Source organism: Nomascus leucogenys, chromosome 20 (genome assembly GCF_006542625.1).
Source record: "Nomascus leucogenys isolate Asia chromosome 20, Asia_NLE_v1, whole genome shotgun sequence".
Lineage (NCBI taxonomy): Eukaryota > Metazoa > Chordata > Mammalia > Primates > Hylobatidae > Nomascus > Nomascus leucogenys.
The window spans coordinates 18699258-18719884 of NC_044400.1; the positions used below are offsets into that span (position 1 = coordinate 18699258).

General features: G+C 36.3%; 1 protein-coding gene across 1 annotated transcript in view; it reads left to right on the forward strand.

Annotated features, from left to right (window-relative positions):
• NCKAP5 (NCK associated protein 5) overlaps nt 1-20627 on the forward strand; it is a 990316-nt gene that overhangs the window by 455184 nt on the left and 514505 nt on the right. Inside the window, exon 4 of the mRNA XM_003267587.3 lies at nt 868-931. Coding sequence (XP_003267635.2) covers nt 868-931 — 64 coding nt within the window. The remainder of the gene's footprint in view (nt 1-867; nt 932-20627) is intronic.

The window sequence follows — 20627 nt, forward strand, 5'->3', positions numbered from 1 at the left end:
AAAAGCTGTCCAAAATGCAGGCATCTATCACTTTACAAAAGTATTCTTAAAATTTTGATGAATATTGGATATATTTTAAGTGAAACCAGAATTATAAGGGATCTAAAAATGAATCCCATTGTTAAATAAGGAGTACTAAAATAAATAATCTGATTTTTGAATCTACATTTTATATTACCTACACACTGAAAAAAATGATAAGCAGACTTTTTATTTAGGCTTTAAGTAAGGAAATCTAAAATTTGATTCCAAAAAACTACTATATACCAGCTGAGGACTCAGTGTATTAGCCTTTTTGGGCCTCAGTTTCCTCATCTATAAAATGGGCATAGTGAAATCACCCATGGGATTGTTGTCAGGCTCAAATGAGAACAGGTGCAATGCCCAGCATGATGCCTGTTACGTAGCAAGCATGCAACTGATTTTCTATTGTTATTTTAAAAATAGTAAGGAGTTATGTTTTGTTTGCTTCCTAATACTATTGGTGTGGAGAGCAACAAAAGAAATAAAACTAATTAAAAATGCATAAGCAAAGTTGATAGAGAAAAGTCAACTAAAATATTATAGCCATGAAAAATTTATTTTTGAGTGATATATGTTAATGAACTAAAAGCAAAGCATCTACTCAGCATTTAACATTTATTTAGGTATTGTAAAATCTGTGGCAAAAAAGTCTTTCATGACACTCAGTGAAAACAATGCACTCATGACCAATCAGTTTAAATATTTATAGAAAGTATAGAGGAGGAAGTGAGTTAAACCAAAGAAGGAATTCCTCTAGAGACCTCAGAAGAATGTTTCACGGTCATGCCAGTGTCGCCTCTACCCTGAGAATGGTCAACTAATCATGTGCTTTTGTTTCTCCAGGGAGAAGTTGGCAGTGGCCCGACTACAGCGAGAAGTTGCCCAAAGAACAAGTGAGGGGGCCATGGTAAGTCCTGACTGCCGTCCCCTCATTCCACAACGTCCAGAGTTCTCTGGCTTGAAAGCTACTTTGCCTCATTAAGGATATCTAAGGAAAATATTTGCTTGCCGCAAACTTAATGATATTTTGGCAAATGATGTATTTATAATACAATTTATACAGCTCTGCCATTTGCCATCAGAGTGAGAGATATTAATTGAAAAAAAATGAGGCTTTAAATAAGATGTTCACATGTCCAAGGATTATCAGGCTTTGTTTTCTGAAGGTCAGACTTCCAGCAGTGAGCACAATGTCTACAAATGAGTAACAGTTCAACATAATTCAAACCTCTCAGCTCTTTGAACTTAAAAAACAAACAACAGCCATCTTAGTGTTCTGAAAAAAGAACATCAAGACGTTTGCTAATGTAATTGTCTTTATTATTTTCCTTCTCTTCACTATTTGCAATATATTTTTCCTTGTCCTTTTCAGCTTGTGCCATTTGGAAAAGTGATGTTTCCTTGTGTTTTGATTTGTACTAAAAATCAATACAGTTATTTTGGTCCATAGCAACTTCATTTTATAGACTGTCTTTGCTGAAGTATCTGCCTCTGTGCCTCTTATAACATCAGAGATGACTGTCTGGGGACCTGGGGAATGCATGTGTGGAGTAACTGCTGTTGCTACTTCTGAAGCGAAAATACAGCACCAGATTTATTTTTTCCCCCACTTATGGAAAAACAATGGAATGTGTGCAAGTTTTCAATAAAAGAATTAGATAAGTAGCACATTTTTATACCCTGAAGCCTGCTTCCATTTGATTTCATGAGAGTTAATTGACAGGCCATCCACTGAAAAGGCTAAGACATTTGTAAAATATGCTGGCCTCGAAGCGTCAACAGGAAAATCAAAGGGCTAGAGTAAGAGGCCAAATGTTGAGTGGGGTCTGGAAGGCACAGTGGCCCTTGAACATGCTAAAATACTTAGGAAGGTGATCACAGTGTTTATTTTGCTAGGAATCTTAATGCGGAAAGAATCTTGAGTATTCAAATGGTATGAAGAAACATTCACGGCTGGGTGTGGTGGCTCACGCCTGTTATCTCAACACTTTGGGAGGCCGAGGTGGGCAGATCACCTGAGGTCAGGAGCTCGAGACCAGCCTGGCCAACATGGTGATACCCTGTCTCTACTAAAAATACAAAAATTAGCTGGGCATGGTGGTGGGCACCTATAATCGCAGCTACTCAGGAAGCTGAGGCATGAGAATCATTTGAACCTGGGAGGTGGAGGTTGCAGCGAGCCGAGATTGTGCCATTGCACTCCAAAGACCCTGTCTCCCAAAAACAAATAAATAAATAAGGAAACATTCACAAGCATCTTTGAGCAATGAAATGGAAACAAGATGGAGAAAATAAAGGCCTAGTTGGATGGTGGAGTGAACATTTCCAATCTGGACTTTTCACTGCATTTCAAAATGTTGATAGGCTAGGTCATTCTGTAATGTTTCTGTCTTTAGTTTAGGACTAGCTCCTGCTCACTACTTCGTCAGTGATGTTCTAGTTGAACATGAGGAAGTAACTTAACTTTCGTAGGTCAGTTTCCTCATTTTTAAAATGGGAAGGTGGGAATTTTGTGATTCCTTTAACTTAGTGGATCATGATTTTGAGCATTTGCCCGTGTGAAGTTTTTGTGATATGAATCTCTTTCATGTAATAACTAAATGTTATTTAAGCTCACAGGAAGAACAGGCCTTGAAAGAATGAACTTTCATTCTTTCTCACTCGGACATTGAATGTACTTGAGTTGACATGATCTCAGACAGCTGTCTAGTCTTTTACAAAGACAAAACCCCTTTTTAAAACATTATAGAAGTTCAGCGTAGAAAATACCCAGAAAACACAGGCACAAGAACAAGCCCAGTTGCTTAAAAAATGACTTTGGAAAAGTTACGAATGTTTCATTATTCTAATTTTAATTATGGTAATGAAAAATCACACATTTGTATTGATTGGTTAGGCAAATGTTTATTAAAAAAACCATTTATTATGTGCCAAGCACTATTCTACGCACTGGAGAAAGAGTGAACACAGGCAAAATCTGACAGCTTATAGTCCAGTGGTTGGTGAGACAGATATTCAATGTAATTAAAATGTTAGGACGTAGAAGCAGCTATGAGAAAATAAAAGGCAGGGTAGGGGAGATTGGTAGTTATAGGGGCTCACCATTTAAAATAGAACATGCATAGTATTGGGAGGCCATTGGAGGAGGATCATTTGAGCTCAGGAGTTCGAGCCCAGCCTGGGCAACATAGTAAAACCCTGCTCTACAGAAATATAAAAAATTAGCCAGGCGTGGTGGTGCACGCCTGTGATCCCATTTACTTGGGAGGCTGAGGCAAGAGGATTGTTTAAACCCAGGAGACAGAAGTTGCAGTGAGCCATGATCATACTACCACATTCTAGCCTGGGTGACAGAACAAAACCCTGTCTCTAAATAAATAAATAAATAAATAAATAAAATAGAACAGGCATAGTAGTAAATCACTGAAAAGTTAATATCTGAGCAAAACCTGAAGTAGGTGAAGGAGTTTATGCCATGGGGATGTCTGGGGGAGGGGGATTCTCGCAGGGATATCAGCAAATGTAAAGGACTGGAGTGCCAGGGGACTGCACGCGGGCAGGGCTGGCTTGAGAGGAGTGAGGGGAGAAGGTGAAGAGTAAAAGAGAAAGCAAAAAGTGATAGGGTTAGGGGGGTAGGGAGGGTGGGGGAAATGGGTGCACCCTCAAGGTCTCAACGGATCCCTGACTCATGGTTTGAGAGATGGGAACCATTGGAAGGCTTCTAACAAGGCCTAAGTATTAAGTGATTGAACTTAATACTATTCATATTTATTCTTACCATCTCCCTTCCCATTCCATAATTTGTCGCATTTCAATTCCTTGGAGACACCGTAAGCTCTGACTTTCATTAATTTATTTTAGTTTTTCTCCCTCTTTCTCAGTAACTGTTTCTCCCTGTTCCTTTACTTAGTCAAACTGTTCTGAGTTTTCTATTTAATTATATGCTTCAGCTTTTCTGCTCCTAGAATTCATTTATTTCTGAAGTCCTGATTCTTTCAGTATCTGACAGCTCCTAAAAAATCAGGCTGTTCTATTAATCCTTTAAATTTAATTATTGCTGTTACAGGGTTTGTTTCACAGAACTTTTGTTACATCTATAGCAGAAATGGAAAACAGTTCATCACAACTAGATCACCATATGTATTTAGAGACTACTGTTTACAGTTTTTGTATATTTTTATTCACATGAAAGGAAAAATGGTATAGAAGAAATTATATAAGCAGTCTTTACAGAAAAGCTATATAATTAAATTGAGGCTGATATTTATTTTTAAAGTTATCAACAAACCTGTTATAATCAAAATCTTCAGTACAAAGCATGCCCTCTTTAAAATTTGGTTTTATGTAATGAATCTCTACACTTACAAGTTTTAAGATAGTACCAAGGCAGCATTTTGAGAGATTTATTTTACATTACATTATATTATATCATATTATATTATATTATATTATGTTATGTTATGTTACGTTACGTTACGTTATATTATATTATATTACATTATATTATTTATTTTTGAGATGGAGTTTCGCTCTTGTTGCCCAGGCTAGAGTGCAGTGGCACGGTCTCGGCTCACTGCAACCTCTGCCTCCTTGGTTGAAGCGATGCTCTTGCCTCAGCCTCCAAAGGAGCTGGAATTATAAGCGCTCACCGCCACACCCAGCTCATTTTTGTATTTTTAGTAGATATGGGGTTTCACTAAGTTGGCCAGGCTGGTTTCGAACTCCTGACCTCAGGTAATCCTGCCTTGACCTCCCAAAGTGCTGGGATTACAGGCATAAGCCACCGTGCCTGGCTGAGATTTCTTTTAGTTTTTAATAAGCTTTTAATTTTGAAATAATTTTAGATTTACAGAAAAGTTACACACCTACCTACCCTTTACCCATTTTCCCCTAACGTTAAACATCTTATATAATTATGGTGTAATTGTCAAAACTAAGAGATTAATATTGGTATACCACTACTAATTAAACTTAAGACTTTATTAGAGCAGTTTTTCTAGGAATTCTCCTTTTCTGATCTAGGATCCAGTACAGGGTACCACACTGCATTTTCTTCTAAAAAGAAGATGACTCCTTTTTAATGGCTACGTGAGCACATATGTAGAAGTAGAAGTAATCCGAGCTTGAAAGTGAGACCAGCCTGGATCCAAAGTCCATCCCCACCAGTAGTTACTTAAGTAATGTTAGCTTGGACATGTTACTTCACTATTTGTTTGTTTGTTTGTTTGTTTGTTTTAGTCAATTTTGTCTGCTTTTTTGTTCTGTTAACTCAGATCTTTATTTTTGGCAACTTTCTTCAGCATACTAGATGTTTTATATTTGTTTTCTTTGTTCTTAATTTCCTCTTCCAGGAAATAAATGCCACCACTGTTTTTCATACTTACTGTTCAGTATTTTTTACAGACTCTCTGAGATTATATTTCTGTTCATTCTGGGAGGTTGTTTCAGCTTGTGCTGAAATATCACTGGCTCAGTTTACTGAGAGGCCTCTTCTGTCCTTAACACTTCAGTGTTGTCTTCAATAGCGGTATGTATAAAAACGGTCCATCCCACCCCAAGAGTATGAACGTATTCATTCTCATTATCTTCTAGAACTTTTATAGTATTTTTAAATGTAATTTTTTGCACATTTCAGATGGAATTAATTTGGCATGAGGTAGAGATCAGAGAGAAATTTTCCCCAAATTAATAGCTAATTTTTCAACATCATTTAATGAATGGTGCAGCCTTTATTACTACCCTTACCGTATTACAAATGCTCATATCAACCTACATCAATTACTTGACTGCTTATACGTTTCCGTTGAAAGTTCTGTTACGCAAACTAGTCCTGAAAATAGAAAATGAGATCCTCAACTCACTTTTAAAAAATAAGCACTTTTTATTACAGAAAAATTGCAAATATAGTCTAGAGTGTTTTTGTGTATCTTCTACCCAGTTTTCTCTATTATGAATACTTTACATTAGCATGGTACACTTGTCACAGTTGATGAGCTAATATTGATACACTATTAATGAAGTCCGTGCTTTATCCAGATTTCTGTAGTTTTAACTGATGTCCTTTTTCTCCTCCAGGATCCAATCCAAGAAACACATTAAATTTACTTATCTTACTTCTAAAGCTTCTCTTGGTTTTCACAGTTTCTCAGGCTTTCCTTGTTTTTGATAACTTGGGAATTTTAAGAAGTACTGGTTAAGTTTTTGTGGCATTTGTCTCATTGGGATTTGTCTGATGTTTTTCTGACGATTAGATTTGGGTATATTTTTGGGAAGTGTTTAAACCGTGAGTTAAATTGCCATTCTTTATCACACCGTATCAAAAGTATATATTATCAACATGACTTGTCACTGTTTTTTTGTTTTGAGATAGGATCTTGCTCCGTTGCCCAGGCCGGAGTGCAGTGGTACAGTGTCAGCTCTCTGCAACCTCTCCTGCTGGGCTCAAGAGTTTCTACCACCTCAGCCTCCTGAGTAATTGGGACTACAGGTGCATGCCACCATGCCGAGATAATTTTTGTTATTTTTGTAGAGATAGGGTCTCGCCATGTTGTCCAGGCTGGTCTCGAACCCCTGAACTCAAGTGATCCGCCTGCCTTGACCTCCTAAAGTGTTGAGATTACAGACATGAGCCACCACGCCTGGCCCAGCTTGTCACTGTTGAGTTGAATCTTGGTCATTTGGCTGAAGTAGTGTCTGTCAGATTTCTCCACTGTAAAGTTACTCTTTGCCTCCCCACCACCCTTTCTCTCCTGTACTCTTTGGGAGGAAGTCACTATGCGTAGCACATACTTATGGACATGGGAAATATGCTCCACTTCGTTGCGGGTGGAATGTCTACAGAAATTATTTTGAATTCTCCTGCATGGGACGTTTGTCTCTTCTTCCTTATTATTTATTCAATAATTTATTTATATGACTGCTTTGGTATTTATTTTATACTTAATGAGAAATGTGAGAAATATTCCTTTTAAAACCACAACGAGACTAGAATGCCTTTTGTCACTGCCTCATTTTATTGTTGTACTTCTGGTCCTAGCTACTGGAGTAAGAAAAGTAGTATAAGAGCTGGGCAAAAAGCGTAGTTTAGATTATTTGCAAGTAATGCTTGTCTAAGTAGAAAATCTAAAGGAATCTTTAGTCAAAATTTAGAAGATTGCTATATATAAAATGAATTAATAGAATTCCTGCATATCAGTCATCAGCCCTTAGAAAATATAGTTTTAAACTATAATATTTAAAATAGTAAAAAAGGAATATAGGAATAAATCTGAGAAGAAATGTATGAGATATTGATGGAGAAAATTATTAACTCGATATACAAAGAGATATATGTATGGCATATTCATGGAAGGGAAGATGGAATACCATAAAGATATCAGCTTACCCCTAAATGATTTATGCTTTCAGTATAATCTTAATGAGAATCCCAAGATGGTTTTCACAGCATTTGGCAAGCTAATACAAATATTACTATGAAAATATGTAAGTTTAAATACATATGACATGATTATAAAGGAAGATAATGGGAGGATATGCTGTTCCACTACACTTGAAGATTTATTTTGAAGATAAAGCAAATTAGTGTGATGTTGGGACAAAGATACTCAAATAAACTAGAGAACAGAATGAAAAGCCTTGAAGTAGACCCACACATATATACGAATATATAATGGAAGTAGAATTACAATTTAGTGAGAATAAAATGGACAATTTTAAAAGGCTTCTGTGACAATTTTTATCTATCTATCTGTCTGTGTGTCTGCCTATCTATCTATCTATCTATCTATCTATCTATCTATCTATCATCTATCTATCTATCTAATTTCAGAGTCTGGCTGTGTTACCCAGACTGGAGTGCAGTGGCACGACCTGGCCCATTGCAACTTCTGCCTCCTGGGCTCAAGCGACCCACCTGCCTCAGCCTCCCAAGTAGCTGGAACTAAAGGCACACACCACGATGCCTGGCTATTTTTTTTTAATTTTTTGTAGAGATAAGGTTTCACCATGTTGCCTAGGCTGGTCTAGAACTGCTTGGCTCAAGGGATCCACCTGCCTCAGCCTCTCAAAGTGGTGGAATTACGGGTGTGAGCCACCACGCCTGGCTTGCTGTGACAATTTATATAGTAAATGATACCATTTCATTGCTATCAAACACCATGGGAAAAAGTAAATTTTGGATAAATAAAAGACTTATAAAAGTAAAATATGCAAAGCTAGCTGGTAGGAAAGTGTCATGATCAATAAACATTGAAATTTCTCTTTCAGAAAAATGTACATTGTAAGTCAAAACATCACTGGGTTATCACCCCATGCCCATTTATTTGGGAAAACTTTAGAAGTCTGAAAACATCAGTAGGCAAGGATATGTAGAAATGGAAATTCTACATTGTCAGTGGGAGTTTTAATTTCTGTTACCCAGTAAACTTGAAGCCAAAACACAGCCTGTGACCTAGCAATTCCACTTACATGTTTCTGTCCTAGAAAATCACTAACATAGGCAAAAAGTGGCTCATATAAAGATTTACTCTTTAGCACTGTTTCTAAAAATGAAAAAGTCAAAACAATTTCAAGGCCCCTCAGGAAGACAAATGAATAAACTGATTTCTTCAAACAGTGAAATAATATCCAGCAGTTAAAATGAAGTCGATCTGTGTGTGTGAACATGGCAGATGTCAAAAACAACATAAAAAAATCTAACATGTATGGAAATAACACACGCCAAATTTAGATACCTCTGATGGGGGCGGGGGAGTCTTCAGTTATATGCATTTATTTAATGTTTTGATGAAGCAGATATCCTAAAGCTGTTTAAAAATTGTGAAATCTGAATGGTATTAACTGATGTCTCATTTTGTGAGTATTTAAAATATTTTATCAGTATCAATATGATAGATAATTTAAATAAAAATGCTGAAATTAAAAATGAAACCATAATACCATCCGAAAATAAGACACAAGAAAGTAGAAGAAAATATTAGCTTTCCTAGGGGAAATTTTAGAGAATATGTTTTTTCATTTTTATGATCTGAGGATAGCGAAGGCATGTCTAAGCATGACACTAGGGTCGTAAACTGTGAAGGTAAAAGTTAGAGAATAGATATTGTAAAAAGCAATAACTTCTGTTGAGCAAAAGGTTACATAAAACTAAGTTAATAAATTAAACACCCTCTTTTTTATTTCAACAGATAAAACACTTGTAAAGAGATAAAATTCTAGGAATTTGCAAAGAAATCTTCAGAATAATGCTGTGGATTATATAGCTGATTTAGTCCAACTTTAAACTATCTTTCAAAAGCTGGAACAGTTTGAAACCTTTAGATTTTCCTAGGATTCTTTCAAGGAAAAATACTATTCCCAAAGATCATATTCTTTTTGTATAGCACTCTGCCCACCAGGTAACCCCTGCTGACTCCAGGACTGCCCACACTTAGATTTAGGTAAATTCCTCCCTTCTTTTATTCCAAGTCAGATACCAGAGGGAGATAGCATTCTGCCAGGAACCATGGAGATTTTATCCTGGTTTGTTCGTTTTCAAATAAGGCAAGAATTTTAGAAGACAACTTTCTTTTTTTTTTCTTTTTTTTAATTATTATACTTTAAGTTCTAGGGTACATGTGAACAACGTGCAGGTTTGTTACATATGTATACATGTGCCATGTTGGTGTGCTGCACCTATTAATTCGTCATTTACATTAGGTATATCTTCTAATGCTATCCCTCCCCGCTCTTCCCACCCCACGACAGGCCCCAGTGTGTGATGTTCCCCTTCCTGTGTCCAAGTGTTCTCATTGTTCAATTCCCACCTATGAATGAGAACATGCAGTGTTTGGTTTTCTGTTGTTGAGATAGTTTGCTCAGAATGATGGTTTCCAGCTTCATCTATGTCCCTACAAAGGACATGAACTCATCCTTTTTTATGGCTGCATAGTATTCCATGGTGTATATGTGCCACATTTTCTTAATCCCGTCTATCATTGATGGACATTTGGGTTGGTTCCAAGTCTTTGCTATTGTGAATAGTGCCACAATAAGCATATGTGTGCATGTGTCTTTATAGAAGCATGATTTGCCCTTTGGGTATATACCCAGTAATGGGATGGCTGGGTCAAATGGTGTTTCTACTTCTAGATCCCTGAGGAATCACCACACTGTCTTCCACAATGGTTGAACTACTTTACAGTCCCACCAACAGTGTAAAAGTGTTCCTATTTCTCCACATCCTCTCCAGGACCTGTTGTTTCCTGACTTTTTAATGATTGCCATTCTAACTGGTGTGAGACAGTTTCTTTTTGTGGTTTTGATTTGCATTTTTCTGATGGCTAGTGATGATGAGCATTTTTTCATGTGTCAGCTGCATAAATGTCTTCTTTTGAGAAGTATCTGTTCATCTCCTTTGCCCACTTTTTGATGGGGTTGTTTGATTTTTTCTCGTACATTTTGTTGAAGTTCTTTGTAGATTCTGGATATTAGCCCTTTGACAGATTGGTAGATTGCAAAAATTTTCTCCCATTCTATAGGTTGCCTGTTCACTCTGATGGTAGTTTCTTTTGCCATGCAGAAGCTCTTTAGTTTAATTAGATCCCATGTGTCAATTTTGGCTTTGTAGCCTTTGCTTTTGGTGTTTTAGACCTGAAGTCCTCGCCCATGCCTATGTCCTGAATGGTATTGCCTAGGTTTTCTTCTAGGGTTTTGATAGTTTTGGGTCTAACATTTAAGTCTTTAATCCATCTTGAATTAATTTTTCTATAAGGTGTAAAGAAGGGATCCAGTTTCAACTTTCTACATATGGCTAGCCAGTTTTCCCAGCACCACTTATTACATAGGGAATCCTTTCCCCATTTCTTGTTTTTGTCAGGTTTGTCAAAGATCAGATAGTTGTAGATGTGTGGGATTGTTTCTGAGGGCTCTGTTCTATTCCATTGGTCTACATCTCTGTTTTGGTACCAGTACCATGCTGTTTTGGTTACTGTAGCCTTGTAGTATAGTTTGAAGTCAGGTAGTGTGATGCCTCCAGCTTTGTTCTTTTGGCTTAGGATTGACTTGGTGATGTGGGCTCCTTTTTGGTTCCATATGAACTTTAAAGTAGTTTTTTCCAATTGTTTGAAGAAAGTCATTGGTAGCTTGATGGGGATCGCATTGAATCTATAAATTGCCTTGGGCAGTATGGCCATTTTCACGATATTGATTCTTCCTATCCATGAGCATGGAATGTTCTTCCATTTGTTTGTGTTCTCTTTTATTTCATTGAGCAGTGGTTTGTAGTTCTTCAACGTTCTTAAGCACAGAATCTCCTAGTTCCTCTTGTGGCTGGAATGGCCTTCTATGTCTCTGTGTTGTTTTTGAAATGAGGCAGAGAAGCATAGGACACCATGAAGCATGATACTTTCTTTCCATTGTACTTTAAGAAATTGTCGTAAAACTTACATGTGGTGAAATGCATGTCTTCATTGTCTAATTTGATGAGTTTAGATCATCTTGTGAAACAACACCCTGATCCAGGTATAGAATATCTTTATCACCACAATAAATTCTCTTTTAACTCTTGTCAGCCACATATCCACCACTGCATAGACAATCACTGATATACTTTATGTAATGTATGTATCAGTCTTGCCTGTTTTTGAACTTTATGTAAATGTTTACAGTGTGTACTCTTTTGTGTCTGGCTTCTTTGCTTCAACCTAACGTTTTTGAGATTCATCTATATTTTGTGTGTCTTGGTACAGTAGTCAGTCCTCTTTTATCTAAGGTTTCAGTAGCTGCCGTTTCTATTATCTGTGGTTAGCTGTAGTCTGAAAATATTGAGTAGAACATCCTGTAAGTAAATCATAAGTTATAAATTGTGTGCCCTTCTGAGTAACATGATGAAATCAAATGGCATCTTGTGCTGTCTGATGATGTGAGTGATTCTTATGTCCAGCAGATTCACGCTGTAGTCGCCACTGCCTGTTAGTCACTTAGTAGCCAGCCTGGTTATCACATCAACTATCGTGGTATCTCAGTGCTTGTTTCCAAGGAACACCTATTTTGCTTTTACTCTAGGATATTGTTATAATGATACTATTTTATTATTGTTGTTAATCTCTTACTGTGCACAATTTAGAAACTAAACTTTATCGTAAGTACATGTGTATTATAAGAAAAAAATAGTGTATATAGGGTTTGGTACTACATGTGCTTTCAGGGTCCTGGAACATATTCCCTGTGGATGAGCGGGGACAACTATAGCTTGGTTTTTAAAAAATAGCTGAGTGGTATGTTTCTTTATGAATACACTACAATTTGTTTATCCACGTTCCTTTTGACAGATATTTGGGCTGTTTGCAGTGTGGCGTATTACAAATAAGGCTGCTATGAAATTCTTGTGCAATTGTTTTTGTAAACGTATCAGTCTGTTATGAGAAATGATTGGCAAATATGTTCTCCTATTCTGTAGGTATTCTTTTAGCTTTCTTGATATTGTCCTTTAAAACATGAATGTTTTGAATTTTGAAGAATTCCAATTTGGTTTTTCTTTTGTTGCTTTTACTTCTGGTATCATATCTAAGAAGTCTTTAACTAACCCAGTCATAAAAATTTTCCTGTAAGAGTTTTATAGTTTTAGCCCTTCCTTACACTGAAATCTGTGGTCTTTTTTCAATTATTTTTTTTTGTGTGGCTTAAGGAATGGGTCCAACCTCATTCTTTTGCATATGGCTATCTAATCATCCTAGCACCATTTGTTGAAAAGAATATTTTTTTTCTTTATTGAATTGCTTTGGTGCTCTTTTTAAAAATCAATTGACATGAACGTGAAAGTTTGTTTCTGAACTTTGAATTCTATGACATTGATCTGTTAGTCTATCTGTGTGCCAGTAACAAACTCTCTAGGTTACTGTAGTAATCAAATAACACAAGTACTACTATAGTAAGTTTTAGAATTCAGGGAATTGAGAAGTGTGTGTTCTCTTTTTTCTTTTCTTTAAAGATTTTTTGCTATTCTAAGCTCTTTGCATTTGCATTTCCATATCAATTTTAGCATCAGCTTGTTCATTTATGCAAAAAAAAAAAAGAAAGAAAAAAAAAAGCCAACTGGGATTTTGATAGGAATTGCGTTGAATGGGTCAAATTAGTTCTGTTGGGTCTTAGGTTTCATATGAATGAAATCTGAGCTATATGCTTTTTTGTGTCTTAATTCTTCCACACAGCATAATGTTGTTGAAATTCATTCATGTCATTATATAAATTAGTAAGTACTTCCTTCCTTTAGTTGCTGATTAGTAGTTCATTGTATAAATATACACACATTTATTATACATTTGGGTGGTTTCCAATTTTTGGCTGGTATGAATTAAGCTACTATGAACATTCATGTGCAAGTCATTATTATGGGCATATATTTTTATTTCTCTTTGATAAATACCTAGGAGTGAAATTGCTGGTATTATGGTATATGTTTAACTTTAAAATAGTGAACCATTCTGTTTCTCAAAGTAGCTGTTCCATTTTACATTTCCACTAGAAATATATGAGAGATTTGGTTGATTGATATTCTTGTTAACATTTGAAATAGTTTTCTTTTTAGCCAGTGTAATTGATATGTATTTATATCTCAGGCATTAATTTGCATTACCTTGATGATAAAAGATGTTGAGTACTTTTCATGTGCTTATTGTCCGTTTATGTATTTGTTAAATTATTTTGCCTATTTGAGGGAGGTGACTGCTTTTTAAAGAAATCATTGAGTGGTATGAGTTCTTTACATATTTTGAATATAAGTCTCTTGTCAAACTATGTGTTGCAATTTTTCCCCCATTCTTTGGTTTGCATATTTATTTTAAATAATGGTGTCTTTAGGTGAACAGAAGCAGTCTAGTATTAAAACTCTATTTTTCTAGTTTATGCTTTCTGTATTCTAAGAACATTTGCCTACTCTATGTTTACAAAAAATATTGTTTTGTGTTTTCTTCTACAAGTTTTATAGTTTTAGATTTTATGTTTTAAGTCCATGATCTGTTGGGACTTAATTTTTATCTGTGATATGTGTTTAGGGGTTAAGTTGTATTTTTTAAAATGTAGATATCCACATTTGTATCATTTTTTGAAGTGAATTTACTTACTTTATTGAATTTCTTGGTGCCTTTGCTGAAAACCCTGTGCCTCTATATGCACAAGTCAATATTTGGACTCTAACTTCTTTTATTTCTGTTTGTTTGTGCTTTGCAAATACCACACTGTTTGATTATTTTGATTGTGTAATAAGATTTTAAAAAAGAACTTTGTTCGTTTCCAAGATATTTTTGCTGTTCTAGGTCCCTGTAATTTCCATGTCAATATTGGAAACAGCTTGTCAATTTCCTCACACTACCTCCAGTGACTTTTTAATAATAGCATTGAATCTCTGTATCGATGGGGGCAGAAGTGACATCTTAAAATATTGAATCTTTTAATCCACAAATATGTAAATCTCTATTCATTTAGGTCTTTCTTAATATCTCTCAGCAATATTTGATAGTTGTTGGCATAGAGCTCCTGAGCCCTAATTATTTTTTACTTTTTGATGACAATGAAACGAAACTTGTTACAAGTTTTATTTTCTAAAAGCTTGTTGGTAGTTTCTTCCTTTCAGAACTTCAAAAATGTTCTACTTCCTTCTGGTTTCCATAATTTCTAAAGAGAAACCTACAGTCATTAGAATTATTCTTCCCCAGTTTCTTCCTCTGGCAATTTTCAATATTATTCTTATTTTTTTCTTTAGTTTCCTGCAGTGTGGTTATGATGTGTTTGGGCATCGATTTCTTTGAAATTATCCTGTTTGGGGTTCACTGAGTTTCTTGAATCAGCAAATTTGTCTTCCACCAAATTATTTCTTCAAATACATATATGTTTGCACCACACTTTTTCTCCTGTGTTTCTGAGGCTGTTGATATAAATGCTATAACTTTTATTATTGCCCTTCATTTTTGTTCTTTTTTGAACATATTGGATAATGCATATCAATATATTTTCACATTAATTGATTCTTGATCATCTCCATTCTGGTATTGTGAATCCAGTGAATATTTTATTTTGCTTTCTCTAATTTTTCAGTTTTAACATTTTTCTTTGTATCTTCTGTTGCTTTGATGAGACATTCTATCTTTCCGCTTTTTCAAGAGTTTACTCTTTTTTTTTTTTTTTTTTTTTTTTTTTTTTCTGAGATGGAGTCTCGCTCTGTCACAAGGCTGGAGTGCAGTGGCGCCAGCTTGGCTCACTGCAGTCTCCGCCTCCTGGATTCAAGCGATTCCCCTGCCTCAGCCTCCTGAGTATCTGGGACTATAGGAATGCACCACAACGCATGGCTAATTGTTTGTATTTTTAGTAGAGGTGGGGTTTCACCATGTTGGCCAGGATGGTCTCTATCTCATGACCTCATGATCTGCCCACCTTGGCCTCCCAAAGTGCTGGGATTACAGGCATGAGCCATCACGCCCGGCTGTTTGCTCTTCTTTTTAAAAGAAGGTTATATTTCGTTCTTTAAAGCCCTGTTTTTTTTTTTTTTCTTAAACCAACATCTGTGTCATCTTGGGGTTGTTATCTGTTGATCTTTTTTTCTCATGAGTTGAGATTTTCCCTATTCTTCATATGTTGGATATGTATTCATATATTGGACAGTATTTTGGATATTGTATTATGGTATTCTTTGTCTTGCTTTAATTCAAAAGATAATGTGGATTTGTTTTGTTTTAGCTGGCAATTGGCCAGGTGAGGTTCAGGCCTCAAGTTCTGACCTGCCTTCTGTGGGCTGTGGCTCTAATATCACCTGACTTTCCACAGTATTCACAATACTTTTTGGATTTGTTCCATGTGCACGCTACCTGAGGCCAGTGTGACCTCGTCTCTGGTCTTCTTTGTGGTGTTTATGATCAGATCCACACAGGTGTAGTTCAGAGGCAAGCATAGTACTTCATGTACGACTTTATGGTATTGCTCCTTTGATGGTTCCCTCTCTTTGTGAGCTCTCTGGCATTTTTAGCCTCATTGGAGCCTCCTTTCCTGATCTTTTATCTAGAAAGCTGGAACATTAGTTTTTCTTCTCTTCTGCCCACTTCTCATGATTGCATCTATGTCTAGAACAAAACAGTCAGAAGATAGAGAGGGGGAAAAAGGTATTCGAAATTTGTTTCTTACTCTTCTGATTGAAGCTCCCCTGGGAAGGAACAAGGTCCCCCTCCTTCAGAGCTTTAGGTGATGACCCTGCCATCTGAGTGCCAACCTTCTGCTACCACCATCAGTGCAGATTTGTCTGGGGCTTGGGAACAAGAGAAGGAAACCAGGAAAAAACTAAACATTGTATGTCCCTGCTCCTCTGATCCTTTGGGGCTCCCTTTCCTGCTCCTTGGACTAAAAAGAGAGCTGCTTCTGGAGCTTATTCTGTCCACATCTGGTGTATACCTCTGAGTTTTGGGCTGTGAGTCTAGACCTGGTGATACCAGGCGGTGAAAAATGGTAGGCTCACTGCTGGTTCAGCGGAACTTCTAATTCTGGTTTCCTTCTCCACTGCTACTGTTTACTTTCCAGAATCCTTAGATAGATGTTCCATGTCTGGGATTTATATTTGTGTTCTGTGGTACAGACTGTGGTAGTTCCACTCTCAGCCTTTCCACCTTAGTGCTCTTCTCTGCATTAGAGGCTGTAGCAGTATATTCAGTGAAGATGTCAAGTGCTTGTGTGCCTCAGTTCTCTTACTTTTGTCCCCAGCTTTAGGAGGCTCTATGCCTTGGATCCTCAGGGTAATTCTCTCTTAGCTCTTCCTGACCCATCCCCAGCAGCCAGTATTTGCTGCCTAGTACTTATTGGAAGCCCAGATATACCTCAGGGGGTTCCTGTTCCCTCTGATCTTAGCTTTCAATGGTCCCTGAAGCTCATACACTTTAGAAGTTCCTCTTTCTCTCACCCGTCATTTCCAGTTGAAGATTCTGTGAAGGTCCATGGCAGCACATTGGCAGGTGGGTAGCTGGAACTGCCTGGGGATTCTAAACCAACACACGAGCATACTGAACCTTTATATTTTTGTAAAACGTTACCTGGTTTCTTCTAACTCCTATTAATGGCAGCCTTCTCTTCTGTCCATCGTTTTACCCAGAAAGAAGGAAGCCTTGGGTCTCCTCTTTATTTCCTTGGGGCTGCCAGGTGGCCGGGGAATCAGTTCCTGGGTTTCAGTTCATGTATGTTTCTTAATGGCTTGACTTCTCTAACAGGGATTAAAATTCATAATCTTGACTCTATCAGTCTTATTTTCCTTGTTAGGGTGGAAACCATGTTTTCCTGAGATATACTGTATCACAAGCTAAGTTTTATTTTTTCCTGTCAATATGTTATAGTTATTTCAGTACCATTTGTCGAACAAGCTTCTCTTATGGTGTTGAATCGCCTTGGCATATTTGTCAAATTTTTTTTTCTGATTATTACTAAAATTCAATTTCAGAACTTCTGATTTTCATGATATTCCAAAGATCCATCATAAGGCCACTTTTCAAGTGTAATTATCTCAATTTCTACACTAGTTAATTTCCATCCTTATCTTTGCCATTCTTCAGTGGCCCAGACAAGGAAAATATCCTCTTCAGTATTTATGGAGAACTTTCATCCAGATACCTTTTGCCTAGTGATTGATAGTGGCTTGAGTGTAAGACAAAATGAATTAAGAGGAAAGCATGACAGATGTAAGCTAGGTTTTACACTTACTTTGAAGAGCTTTCTGTTGTCAAGGAGCCTGTGCTGCAAATGATTCTGGTTTCGTCTGTTCTCTGGACATCCTGGAAAAGTGCTTTCACTCAATTCTTGGAAATCTGTGTCATCTAATAATCACATATTCTGAAACTTTTAACTTTTGTCATTTCGATAGCCACACTTTTTAGAAGAAGCTAATTTTTGAGCTCATAACCTGAGTGTCTTGATTTTGTGCCCATCTGATCATTCATGTTGTCCTGGCACACAGCTCTAGCTACACTGCAGAGTTCGTGCACAAGTAAGTGAGGTGGCTTTTTACTGTTGGTTACTGCTTCCGAGATGAACCTTCGGCTCATAGCACCTGCAGTATATGGTATGAGAAGCAGCGGTTCAAATAAACTGGAGAAACTCAGCATCTTATATGCCTGTATTAGTGAGTCATTCGATATGTAATTATAATAGAAGCTCTGAGGAGTCTTGGTGAGTAGACAGCTAACTTTGCTCAACTACTGTTAAATTTTAACTCAATGGAGCTAGAATATTTTTTGCATATATACCTATGAACAATCAGTTATCTAGTATCTGTCTATACTTCCATGATCTCTTTTATCTAGCATAATAATTACCTCTTTATTTTCTGCGTCTGTGAATGCAGGAATACGAATGCATTCTTCTTAGAATAATTCACTTCACATGATTAGCACCAATATTTAGTTATATAAAATTTAAATTTTAGTATTAGGTGTAAAAGTGAGCAAGACCAAAGCTGCAGAGAATAAAAGATTATAGGAAGAGGTGTATAATTACCAGAAATAGGAAACACGGGGATAGATAGTAGGAACATGGAAATTCAGGAGAGAAGTTCACCTTGGAATAGTAGAAATAAAAATCATAACATCAGTGTCCTTTGCATGAGAGCTGTGCTTGCCAGATGTGAGATCACAGAGGAGGATGTGCTTGTCCTATACGTAATTAAACTAGGAAGTAAGGAAGCCAGGAAACTGACTTGTCGGTTCCTGATGCTAAGTATTGTTCCTACCGTATATGTGGAATAAGATGCATTTCAACAGCTTTGTGTGGAGGAAGATTTTTTTTTTCAGCCATTGGGTAAAAATCATAGAATTATATCATATTTGCTCATCTGTGTTCTATTGCTTCATGATGTGTAAACTGAGATACACCAGCCTAAGTGAGTGATTAATTCAGGTATAGGATAACCACTTTTAAACCCTTTTCAAAGAGAGCTACTGCCACCTTTCTCTAGCTTTCATTAGTTTTTATTTTAAAAAAAGGAGCCTTAGAAAAATGTTCACTTTCTTACCTGAGTGCATACTAATGAGAACATAATATATATGGGTGTATATGTATATGAATGTATATTTGTGCGTAACTGTGTATTAAATTTAAAAGCAGTAAAATCACTGTCAGCTTGCCCTTAGCAACTGTAACACAGCTGCTGATCCAATTTGTTTGTAGAAAATTATCAACATGCTTAATTTTTGACTAAAATATGTTGGTATTTTGTAGAAACAGTCTTTTAAAATATACTTTGGAATTAAATCAGAAATTTTATTTCTATATCAAAAGACAAAATACATCCAAATGACACAGAGACTACAAATATTCTAGCTCCACTGAGTTTAAAGTTTAATAGTAGTTAAGCAAAGTTAGCTGTCTACTCACCAAGACTCCTCAGAGCTTCTAATACAATTACATATCGGTTGAATCACTAATACAGGCACATAAGATAGTGAGTTTCTCCAGTTTATTTGAACTGCTGCTTTTTATACCAACTACTAGTGTTTATATTTATAAATTTCATAAAATTATAATAATCACTAGAATACACTAAATTTTAAGATGCTTGAAAAGTGAAAGTGTCTACTTGCAGAAGTTAATAATTCCTCTAGCTGTTTAACAAAAGTTTTCATTGCTAGATAACTACCGTACATTCACATGAAGTTGTAAGAAATCATACAGAGAGTGCTCAGAGGACCCTTTACCCAATTTCCTCCTATGGTAACACCTTGCAAAACTATACTAAAATCATGGTATCAGTTGACATTGATACAGTCAAAACACAAAGATTTCTACCACCACGTGGATCTCTTATGTTGTGCTTTCATAGCCACAACCATTTCCCCTTCTCCCCATGCCCTCTATAACTCTGGCACCCGTTAATCTATTCCCACATTTCTATCATGTTGTCATTTCAAGAATGTTACATAAATGGAATCATGTATTATATAATCTTTTGGAATTGTCCTTTTTCTCTCAGAATAATTCTTTGGAGAATCATTCAAGTTGTTGTATATATGAAGCATTATTTCTCTTTTTAATCGCTAAATACTATTCCATGATATGGATGTACCACAACTTTTTAGTCATTTACCTGTTGAAGGACATTTGGGTTGTTTTCAGTTTGGGGCTTTATTTATGAATAAAACTGCTGCAAACATTTGTGTACAGGTTTTTGTGCGAACATAGGTTTTCATTTCTCTGAGATAAATTCCCAGGAATTGCAATGTGCTAAGTTGCGTGGTTAGTTATTTAAGAAACTGCTTAACTTTCCAGAGCAGCTGTACCACTTGACATTCCTACCAACAATGTATGAGTGATTTGGTTTCTGCACATCCTCACTCACCAGCCTTTGGTGTGTTACAACTGTTTTTTTGTTAGCCTTTCTGGTAGTTATGTATTGATATATCATTGTCGTTTTAATTTGCATTACTCTAATGGTTAGTGGCATTAAATATCTTTTATGTGCTTGTTTGTCATTTGTGTATAATCTTTGAAATGTCTCTTCATGTCTTTTTGCCCGTTTTCTAATTGAATTGTATTTTTTTTTTCCTGTTGAGCTTTGAGAGTCCATTGTGTATTCTGGAAACTAGTCCTTGGTAGTATAGGTGGTA